The 10807-nt window shown below is 42.6% G+C and overlaps 1 protein-coding gene across 1 annotated transcript in view; it reads right to left on the bottom strand.

Annotated features, from left to right (window-relative positions):
- Positions 1 to 419: 419 nt before the first annotated feature.
- Positions 420 to 10807, bottom strand: part of LOC106592660 (protein NLRC3-like) — a 72280-nt gene continuing 61892 nt past the window's right edge. Inside the window, exons 9-19 of the mRNA XM_045713053.1 lie at positions 10704 to 10750; positions 10012 to 10567; positions 9650 to 9741; positions 7219 to 7256; positions 6594 to 6658; positions 6247 to 6461; positions 5802 to 6058; positions 5516 to 5644; positions 1719 to 1845; positions 1612 to 1641; positions 420 to 868 (exon numbers count right to left, since the gene is read on the bottom strand). Of these exons, the coding sequence (XP_045569009.1) occupies positions 534 to 868; positions 1612 to 1641; positions 1719 to 1845; positions 5516 to 5644; positions 5802 to 6058; positions 6247 to 6461; positions 6594 to 6658; positions 7219 to 7256; positions 9650 to 9741; positions 10012 to 10567; positions 10704 to 10750 (1891 nt within the window). The 3' untranslated portion in view covers positions 420 to 533. The remainder of the gene's footprint in view (positions 869 to 1611; positions 1642 to 1718; positions 1846 to 5515; positions 5645 to 5801; positions 6059 to 6246; positions 6462 to 6593; positions 6659 to 7218; positions 7257 to 9649; positions 9742 to 10011; positions 10568 to 10703; positions 10751 to 10807) is intronic.

Here is a 10807-nt window from a genome sequence, read left to right as displayed (position 1 = left end):
AGAGGGAGAGAACGTGGAGATATAGAAAAACATATTTATTATATAAAGTCAACTATATACAAGTAACAATGGGGTGTGTAGTCAGTAGTGGAAGGGAGTGGATGTGTTCACAGATGGTGATAATGAGGGCTGTTGAGAGGTGCTAAAACAAATGAACAAATGAAATGCCACAACGAAAAACAACAGTGTGTCTGGGTGGAAAGAGTCTCCTCAATGAATGGGGGGAAAGGTGTATTTATCCCCGGGAGAGTCGTCACACACACACACAATGTTTTTTCTCCATAACGTTTGTACACTGTTACTATCCATTCTACCATTAGGTTGGTAGCCCAACACTGTTTATCTATTCTACCATTAGGTTGGTACCCCAGCACTGTTACTATCATCCTGTCCAACACTGTTCCATTCTACCAATAGGTTGGTACCCCAACACTGTTACTATCCATTCTACCATTAGGTTGGTACTCCAACACTGTTACTATCCATTCTACCATTAGGTTGTTACCCCAACACTGTTACTAACCATTCTACCATTAGGTTGGTACTCGAACACTGTTGATCTGAAGCAGTGAACAAAGACATTGGTCCAGCTCCCCAAGAAGGTTGATCATCCTGGAACATGACTCATTTCCTTTTCTCAACACCATGTCGATGATGTCACGTGCCTTCTCTGTCCTCTCAGCTATCACCTTCACTGACTCCATTTCCTCCTGGTTGATGACTGTGTGTTGTAGGAGTCCGTCCAGCAGTTCATTCAGGACAGGTCCTGATACTCGTTTCACAAACTCTGTCCGTACAGAACGCAGCTGCTTCTCTGCAGAACCAGTCAGACTGCTCTCAGCCGGACGCCCTGCCCCCAACACAGCACCTGAGAGAGTCAGGTTACGAAATAACTACATTTGTACATTTACATTTCAGTCATTTAGAAGCAGACTCCTAAAATAAAAGTATTGAGAAAACATTATCTTTTACAATAACGACCTGAACATATCACATATTCACATTTAGGGACGGTTTCACAGACATAGAAAAACAGTCTGGGGCATTCAGAACCAGGTTAATCTACATTAAGTTCTGGAGGAGATGTCATTGGGTCATTCAATACCAGGTTAATGTACATCAAGTCCTGGAGAAGATGTCATTGGGTCATTCAGAACCAGGCTAATCTACATCAAGTCATGGAGGAGGTGTCATTGGGGCATTCAGAACCAGGCTAATCTCCATCAAGTCCTGGAGGAGATGTCATTGGGTCATTCAGAACCAGGCTAATCTACATCAAGTCCTGGAGGAGATGTCATTGGGTCATTCAGAACCAGGCTAATCTACATCAATTCCTGGAGGAGATGTCATTGGGGCATTCAGAACCAGGCTAATCTACATCGAGTCCTGGAGGAGATGTCATTGGGGCATTCAGAACCAGGCTTATCTACATCAAGTCCTGGAGGAGATGTCATTGGGTCATTCAGAACCAGGTTAATCTACATCAAGTCCTGGAGGAGATGTCATTGTTCTTGAAGACAGTATTTTATAATCAAAACTAGTCCAGGTCCTACAGTAAACCATGTTGACTGACCCTCAAGTCATTGGTTTGTATATCTCATGTTTACTTACTAGTTGAATGGGTTTCAGAGATGCATTCATCTGAAAGAAACAGAAATAGGTTATATCACTCTAAACAGCATCTGTCAGAAAATGTTATGATTGACATATTCTCCTACCTGTTGGTACAATTTCTTTCCATACTATCCTCTCATCATCACCGATTAACTCCATCTCAATCTCTGTAATTTTCATAACCACCTTGAAAAAGCTTGGTGTGGTGTCTCTATGTATGAGATGAATCCTCTGGAGAGAGAGAGAGAGAGGTTAAACAAAAACATGGTTAAACATCAATTAAAAACACAACACCAAATCTTCCTCCACAGTAACTCAACACAACAGCCTCTGAATACCCCATATACTCAAACAGATCAATGTTAATAATTTTGTAACAGGCAAACTCAACCCTCAGTCTCGCTGCCAACATCCCCTCCAGCATTCCCATCACATCCACAGACCCCTGTCCTCGAATACTGTTCTTTCATGTTTTCCAAATTGCTAATTTAGCTGCCCCTGACACAAAGTTAAGAGAACTACACCCCTTCTACTAAACCTGTACTTTGTCCCAAATATAAAAATTTGGGAATAGAAAACCTCTCCCAGACCTGAGAATCAGCTAGTGATCAGGTCAATCATCCCCACCAACCTGGGACACTGTAAGAACAGTGTTCATCCCAACCGTGGAGTGGACCCTATCTGAAGCTGACCTGCCCATAGCGATTCACTCTTTCCCCAATTAACTCTACCTGAGGAGACCCCTCACACACCTTTAGAGCGTTTGAGAGAACCTTAACATCCTCACCCCCTGTAATAAAAACTGTCACGTCATCTGCATACGCAGACAGTGCTATCGTGGGACCCTTCATAACCCCTGGCACAGAGAAACCAGTAAGCCTCGCTCTTAAAAAACAAAGCATTGGTTCAATTGCCAGACAATATAACTGTCCTGAAGTTGGGCATCCCTGCCCAATGCCCCTTTGGACAGGGATGGGGCAGCTCAACCCACCCCCCACCTTCATCATACATGAGGCCCCAGCATACAGTAAACTCATCCAAGACAAAATAACATCCCCAAACAGAAAGGCTTTTATTGTCTTGATGAAGTACTGGTGGTCCACACGGTCAAAAGCCTTCTCCTGATCCAAAGAAAGTAAACCCACATTCACATCAGACAGTTTACAAATGTCTAAAACATCTCTTATCAGAAACAAGTTCTCAACGATAGAGCGGTCAGGTACACAGTCAGACTGGTCCTTGTGGACCAACAGCCCCAGATATTCTTTCAACCTGTTTGAGAGACACTTAGATATCATTTTATATTCTGCACACAGCAATGCAACAGGTCACCAGTTTTTTTAAAGGGCCAAATCCTCCCTTTTGGCAACAATGAAAGCACAGCACGTTGACAGGATACAGGAAGAGAATCCTCATGAAAAGATTCACACACCACTTCATAAAAATCCCCCCCAATAGACAGCGGGGGTAGCACCCCAGTGCTTATAGAACTCAGATGGTAAAACATCGATGCCAGGGGCTCCAGGGTCCCTCTGAGTGAGCAACTTCAATTCAATAGATTTGATGTCCTGTTCAAGGGCCCTGATAGTCTCTTTAACTTCAATACAAGACAGAGCAGTATACTGTTGACAAGACACACATATTTGGGCCTTCCCAACCTCCCACCATTGTCTCAAGGATTCAAAAATTCTAATTAATAACCCTCAGATACATACAACCTGTCTAACCTTTCTGCACCGACATCACCTTCATTAACTACTACAGTAGAGATCAGATACATACAACCTGTCTAACCTTGCTGCACAAACACCACCTTCATTAACTACTACAGTAGAGATCAGATACATACAACCTGTCTAACCTTGCTGCACCGACACCACCTTCATTAACTACTACAGTAGAGATCAGATACATACGACCTGTCTAACCTTGCTGCACCGACACCACCTTCATTAACTACTACAGTAGTGATCAGATACATATAACCTGTCTAACCTTGCTGCACAAACACCACCTTCATTAACTACTACAGTAGAGATCAGATACATACAACCTGTCTAACCTTGCTGCACCAACACCACCTTCATTAACTACTACAGTAGTGATCAGATACATATAACCTGTCTAACCTTGCTGCACAAACACCACCTTCATTAACTACTACAGTAGAGATCAGATACATACAACCTGTCTGACCTTGATTGATTGAGTCATCGCCAGCTGCTATCATATCAGAAATATCCATATCCTTCTCCTGATCCTCCTCAACTGAGGACACAGACCCCTGACTCCCCTCTGCCACATCCCTCTCAACACTCCTCACCTGTACCACATTACTCGTACCGGGCATCTCCTCCACTACCTAGGAGACTAGCCCCACCTGAAACCCCTCCTGTACCCCATTACTAGTAGTGGACATCTCCTCCACTACCTGGGAGACTAGCTCCACCTGAACCCCCTCCTGTACCCCATTACTCGTACCGGGCATCTCCTCCACTACCTGGGAAACTAGACCCACCTAAACCCCCTCCTGTACTCCATCACGCGTACTGGGCATCTTCTCACCAGTCTGGGGAAATGGCTCCCCAGATCCATCCTGAGCTCCTACAACAAAAATGTTCTGCTGCACATCAGACGCTATGTTCCCCTCTGTTACAAACTGCAACTCAGTACCCTCAACACAAACAACTTGTTCCTCAGCAACAGGTGCTTGTGGCTGCTCCTACCACTGTCAGCCCACCTCTCCCTACATCAGTGAGTCCAGGCGTTACGAGGACCACCTGCAAGCATGTCACTTATGGCCAACATCCCCACACTCAAATCACTGTTGACTACCCGTACTAGCATAAGCCATATACAGTCTGATGTCATACTTGACTTTAAATGATAACTCCAAAGTCTGCTCCGGTGAATCCAAAAACATAAACACCTGTCGCCGAAACAACAACCTTTTTCAGAGTCGAGTGTTTGAAACCCAATTTCCCAAACCGCAATAACTCGCGTTCCAATCGCTCATTTGCAATAAAAGGCGGTACATTCAAAATTGTAACCCTTGTTGACGGAGAAAAAGCGGCGTAACTTTTTCATAGTCTACCTTCTCTCCTACTGAGACCAGATACTCCTCCACAGTGACAGCAGCTTCAGTAACACACCTCAAGCCGTGCCCAAGTGGCAGGGACGCCGACCACATGTGGGTCGCCATCCCCACCAAAACCAGGACAATTCAACAAGAAATACAATATATCTAATTCTACCACTGAAAAAAACCTGAATCAGCAGAAAAAGGAAAACCACCAAGAAAAGTAAACAAGAAAGAAACCACAGGCGATCTAACTCCAGACAACACTCACCCTCGCTCATACAATACCCAGCATGCACCAAACACTGCCAGCATAAAGAGAGAGAGAGAGAGAGAGAGAGAGAGAGAGAGAGAGACAGAGAGAGAGAGAGAGAGAGACAGAGAGACAGAGAGAGAGAGAGACAGAGAGAGAGAGAGAGAGAGAGAGAGAGAGAGAGAGAGAGAGAGAGAGAGACAGAGAGAGAGAGAGAGAGAGAGAGAGAGAGAGAGAGAGAGAGAGAGAGACAGAGAGAGAGAGAGAGAGAGAGAGAGAGACAGAGAGAGAGAGAGAGAGAGAGAGAGAGAGAGACAGAGAGAGAGAGAGAGAGAGAGACAGAGAGAGAGAGAGAGAGAGAGAGAGAGAGAGAGAGAGAGAGAGAGAGAGAGAGAGAGAGAGAGAGAGAGAGAGAGAGAGAGAGACAGACGAGAGAGAGAGAGAGAGAGAGAGAGAGAGAGAGAGAGACAGAGAGAGAGAGAGAGAGAGAGAGAGAGAGAGAGAGAGAGAGAGAGAGAGAGATGTGACTTAAATGTCAGATTCATGTTCTTAGTCTGCAAAAACTGTACCGGTGGAAAGATGGAGGTAGAACAGGGAATGTTCAGTCTGAAGGAACTATTCAGTTCTAAGGACTGCTCTGGTCTTGTGATGGGAATCCTTTTAGACCCTTGAAACTTTGATTCCTGTTCTTCCACAGCCTGTGAAACGAGGCACGGAATACACAGCCAGTCAATGTATAGTCTAATTCAAAGATTATTCAGAAAACTACCAACACACTTATCTTCATTTAATGAGTGTCAACATAAACTGCACCACTGGTTAGTTAAGGTCACCTCTATAATAATGGAACCTCACCAGTATTTGGCCGGGGTTACTGGGGAACAGGTATAGGCGTGGAATTAGTGTTTGCTTTTTCACTGTCAGATAGAGCATCAGCTCACAGTGGACATCTACTTTCCAAGACAGTAATCTCAGTATAACAGAGATAAGTGAGAACTTGGGATGGAGAATCTTAGCATGGAATCTGGTGACCTCATGCACTTCCTCTAAAGACACTCCATGTTCCTCTACATGAAGAATCTTCATCTCATTCCTCAGGGAAGGGTTGGTCCCTGAACAACACAATAAAAAGGAGACAGAAAGACAAATATTGTATTATTCATCCAACTAAAACACAAAGAATATGCAGTACCGGATCACAGTAAACTCAAACTCGCAGAATAGTTAATGAATTAATTCAGGAAGTGAAACTCAGTTACATGGAAATGTCTTTCTGAATACTATTTCTATATGGTTTTACCTAAACAGACACAGTGTGGCAGATGAACTTCCTCCAGTTCACCTAACTCCATAGTGATGTCCAGCAATGGACCACCTTGTGTGTACTGCATGTCTTTCAGAAGTTGACTGTAGGGTTCCCAGGTCCTGAAGTGATACTTCAGAATGACATCTCTCTCACACAGCCAGCGGAGCCCAGACACTGTGCACTCATAACTCCCTTTGGGTGTCCTGTGACTGAGGGCAACAACAAGATATGGTAGAGAGGGTCAATCGTCAAATGGAGAGGTTGGATTAGAAGACTATTCCCAAAGTTAATAGGGAAATACACTAGCAGGTGGAATGAAATGTTAAAAGTAGTTATTTTACCTGAACATTTTCACTCCCTGGACAGTGGAAGTCAAAGGTTCAATCTGAAGCCAGTGTGTGGAGTCCTGAACAAGGACAAGCATGTCAGTAATACATATGGGGCCTGTTTCCTGGACACAGATTGAGTCTAGTGCTGGACTAAAAAGCATGCTCAATGGAAGTTTCAATAGAAAGTTCTTTACGGTCCAGGACTAGACTTAATCTGTGTCTGGGAAACTGGCCCATTAACCAAAGTAACTAATCTAATGTATTTATTCAATGTTACATGGAATGCTGGTGATTTATCAATTAAACTGTCTAATGACAAAATATGACAACAGCTAAAATCCTTCATGACTACAAGCAGAACACAGGACTGTCTATATCCCAGTATGAATGGTTGGTCAGTACACACCTGGCTTTGAGACTGTGTTTACATTACTAAAGCAGAACACAGGACTGTCTATATACCAGTATGAATGGTTGGTCAGTACACACCTGGCTTTGAGACTGTGTTTATATTACTAAAGCAGAACACAGGACTGTCTATATCCCAGTATGAATGGTTAGTCAGTACACACCTGGCTTTGAGACTGTTCCTGACTCCTACAGGTATGTAAAAGTAAGAATTGACATTATGACTTACCTCAACATGGCCACAAGTCTTACAGCTCTGAGGAATCCCTGAATTCAAAAGTAGTATTTAAAATGGACAATCTCATGGAATATTGAATTAATAATTATTAAATAGACTTTTAATAAAAATGAATATAAGTGATCAACAGTCTCAGAATGTACACTCATTAGCATACCATAATCTGACATTAGTTATATTAATTAATGTTTGTGGAAGCAGGAAACAACATCGTTCTGGTCCGTGTTTTGTAGATGTTGGGGTCTGATTTCTGGTAGATCCTAGGATGAGAGCTTGAAGGTAGAGTCAGCTAAATGATGATGTACGAGCAGCACCACAGATATTGTGATGAGCAAGATGCCTGACTTCTCTCTCACACAGTCACACACAGTATCTACTGTCGTGTCTTTGGCTATGCCGGATTAAGTGATATGACATCCTATTCAATAAAATACTTTCTCTGTAATTAATATTACCTGATTGAGCTAATCATGTAAAAGAAATTAACTAGAAAGTTGGGGCACCACGAAAGAGTGTTTATAGAGCTGTTATCTTCCGAATAAACTCTTAAAGACCTAGTAATATTTTACATCAATAGCAGTCAATATTAATCGTCACCTTATTTCAGTCTCATCTGAAAGTTGTAAATTCTTAGTTATCTTCACGAACCCTGGCTAACAAGTTGAATCAGCAATACAAAATTAGGTTTAATTATTTATTTACTAAATACCTAACTAATCACACAGAATTACATATACACAGAATGCAAATTATGTCATACAGAAAACTTCCCTGGGGGACGGAACCTGTATGACTGTCACGCCCTGGTCATAGAGAGGGTTTTGTTCTCTATTTTGGTTAGGCCAGGGTTTGACTAGGGTGGGCGTTCTATGTTCCTTTTTCTATGTTTTTGTATTTCTTTGTTTTGGGCCGAGTATGGTTCCTAATCAGAGGCAGCTGTCTATCGTTGTCTCTGATTAGGAATCATACTTAGGCAGCCTTTTCCCACCTGTGCTTTGTGGGATCTTGTGTTTGTGTAGCTGCCTGTGAGCAGCACAGAATGTCACGCTTCGGTTTCTTCTGTATTGTTTTGGTGAGTTTCATATTTATTAAACATGTGGAACTCTAAGTACGCTGCGCCTTGGTTTACTCCTTTAGACGAACGTGACAATGACGGCTGGTTACACAAAGAGAGGGGTTGGGCTTGAATGAAAGAGCAGGAAGACTGAGGAACAAAGGGAGAAGCTGTGCTATCGTAAATACAGTATCTTATGCATTCTAAATTACCGCCCATTTGGAAAAGGAAAATGCTATAAATATTTACTCTGAGCTGCGCTTCGGTAGGTTGGTCGTAGATGCTGGCCGTGTTGGCCAACAGAGACCTTCCTGTCCTCAAAAGAATGTCTCTGGTGGTAAATTGGATATGTTGTAGTATCTTCGTTGTGTGTTAGACTGGATACGTTGTCCGTCCTTTCCTAGCCCACGTTTACAGCTGCTGTTGCTAACTAAACGGCTAGGATGTCTCACTTCTTTAGTGAATAAGAGTTCAAAATTCATACCATTCACAACCAAAGCTCATGCTGAGGTTGGCTTAGTTCGGTAGTTGACATGTTAGTCCTTTTTAACGTATGGACCGTCGTCCTATCGTCCCTCGGAACAGGACGTTACATTTTCGTCAAGGGCTTATATAGTGGAGGGGGAGAAGGGTGTTTCATAGTTTATAACCCATGTCTCTTCACAGGGGCGGGCCACTGATTGAGCTGGGCTCTAACCTTATGAAAATCATTTCTCTCATTTGGAAGCTAAAATTACATTTAATCTTTTCAAATAGTTTTATATTTAAACATTTAAATTGAACAACAATTCCATGTGAATCTTATAACTAGAATGTGTAGACTTTCCCAGATACAGTTTGTCGTCCTGTCATCAGTCATAATGTCTCAGATGACAACCGAACTGACATCATATTCATTAAGTACCAACGCATATTTTCAACTGGTTCTATTACCGAAATATGGTTCCTTTCCCCCCACTTGTTTGATGTTCCCAGACTCTCGATGTTTAACAATGGCTATTCAAGAGTCCTTCAGTAGAGTCGGAGAGAGGGAAGGGAGAAAGGTATTTATGGGGGGGGGTCATAAACCTTAGCCACAGGCCAACGTCATGACACTACCCATGTGCAAGGGTTCTCTTCACTCTCTTAGAGTGTTAGACAAGGGAACAAAACAGCAGAGAAATTTAGATTTGCGTTCCAACACTCTTAGTTGTTGTAGAAATTGACCCACTATGCTGTTTACTTTGTGCATCTACGTCATATTGCTGACTCTACCTTTAAGTTTGTTTTGACCAAATAGATCATGATTGTGTTCCTTGCCTGGGACTCAAGTATAATGAACGCTTTAAAACTATTTTGATTTAAAAACAATTATCAGTTAACACTCACATTTCTCAGGTCCAGGCTTGATACAACTCTCTCCACCATGGTCTCTGGTGTTCTCAGGTCCAGGCTTGATCCAACTCTCTCCACCATGGTCTCTGGTGTTGGTAAAGCAGAAGGATAGACTGTGATTAAACTACATACAACTTATAAAGGCTTTATATAGCATACATACAGTCTTCATAACAATACAAAGGGTGACAGACCAGCTCCCTATGTAGGGTGCATACAAACACATTAAAACACACCACTACTACTAATCTAACTGTCTGTAGGTCCAACAGAACACATTAAAACACACCACTACTAATCTAATTATAGAAATGATTCCAGAGGAAAACAAATGATGAAACATTGCTATGACTCACCTCTGAATGTGTTGGTCATCTATCTGACACAGGGTCACTGAGGAGAAGGAAATCCCAAACCCAGGATAGAGGGGTTCGGTGAATGTGGTGTAGAATGTGTAAAGGTGTGTCAGTGTACCAGAGGAGGACACACTATAGAAGGACAAAATACCAGCTGGCCAGTCCAGATACACACCAACTCTGTTAGAAACAGGACCAGAGATGGATCTACCGACTCTAGCATGGAATAAGACTATCAATTCATAACCTCTATCATAGCAGAATAAACTCAAGGACTTCTTATTGGCTCCAATCCTACTGTCATCCTCCTTTCCCTTCCTCTTCATTCCTTTGTACACCACACCAATGATAGCCATGCCACTATCCCTCTCCACCTCCCAGTAACAACAACCTCCAGATAAGCCTTCTCTGCAGAGAACTTGGGAATGATAGTCAAATCTGTCTGGATGGTCTTCGTAATGCTGCTTCTCTTTCACCCGTGTCACCTTCCTGTTCCCCTCAGACAGTATCAGGTTTGGGTTTGCTGTATTTGGGTCCAGGGTGAGATGACAGGCATCTGTAGACAAAAGGAGAGTTTAATCAAACCACTTCTTCATATAAAATGTTGTTTTGTAGGTACAGAACAAGTATTGATTAGTTACTCGGTTACTATAGTTCTGAATATGCAGTTAATTAGGATTAAAGATACTTACATTTCCTCAGCCCTGATTTCAGCCTGCACTCTCCACCATGATCCACACTGTAGGACAAACAGGTTAATAACTGACAAAGACCTAATAAAGCAGTCAACATTTAA

Source organism: Salmo salar, unplaced genomic scaffold, assembly GCF_905237065.1.
Source record: "Salmo salar unplaced genomic scaffold, Ssal_v3.1, whole genome shotgun sequence".
Taxonomy (NCBI): Eukaryota; Metazoa; Chordata; class Actinopteri; order Salmoniformes; family Salmonidae; genus Salmo; species Salmo salar.
This window is presented reverse-complemented; position numbering and strand designations above follow the sequence as displayed.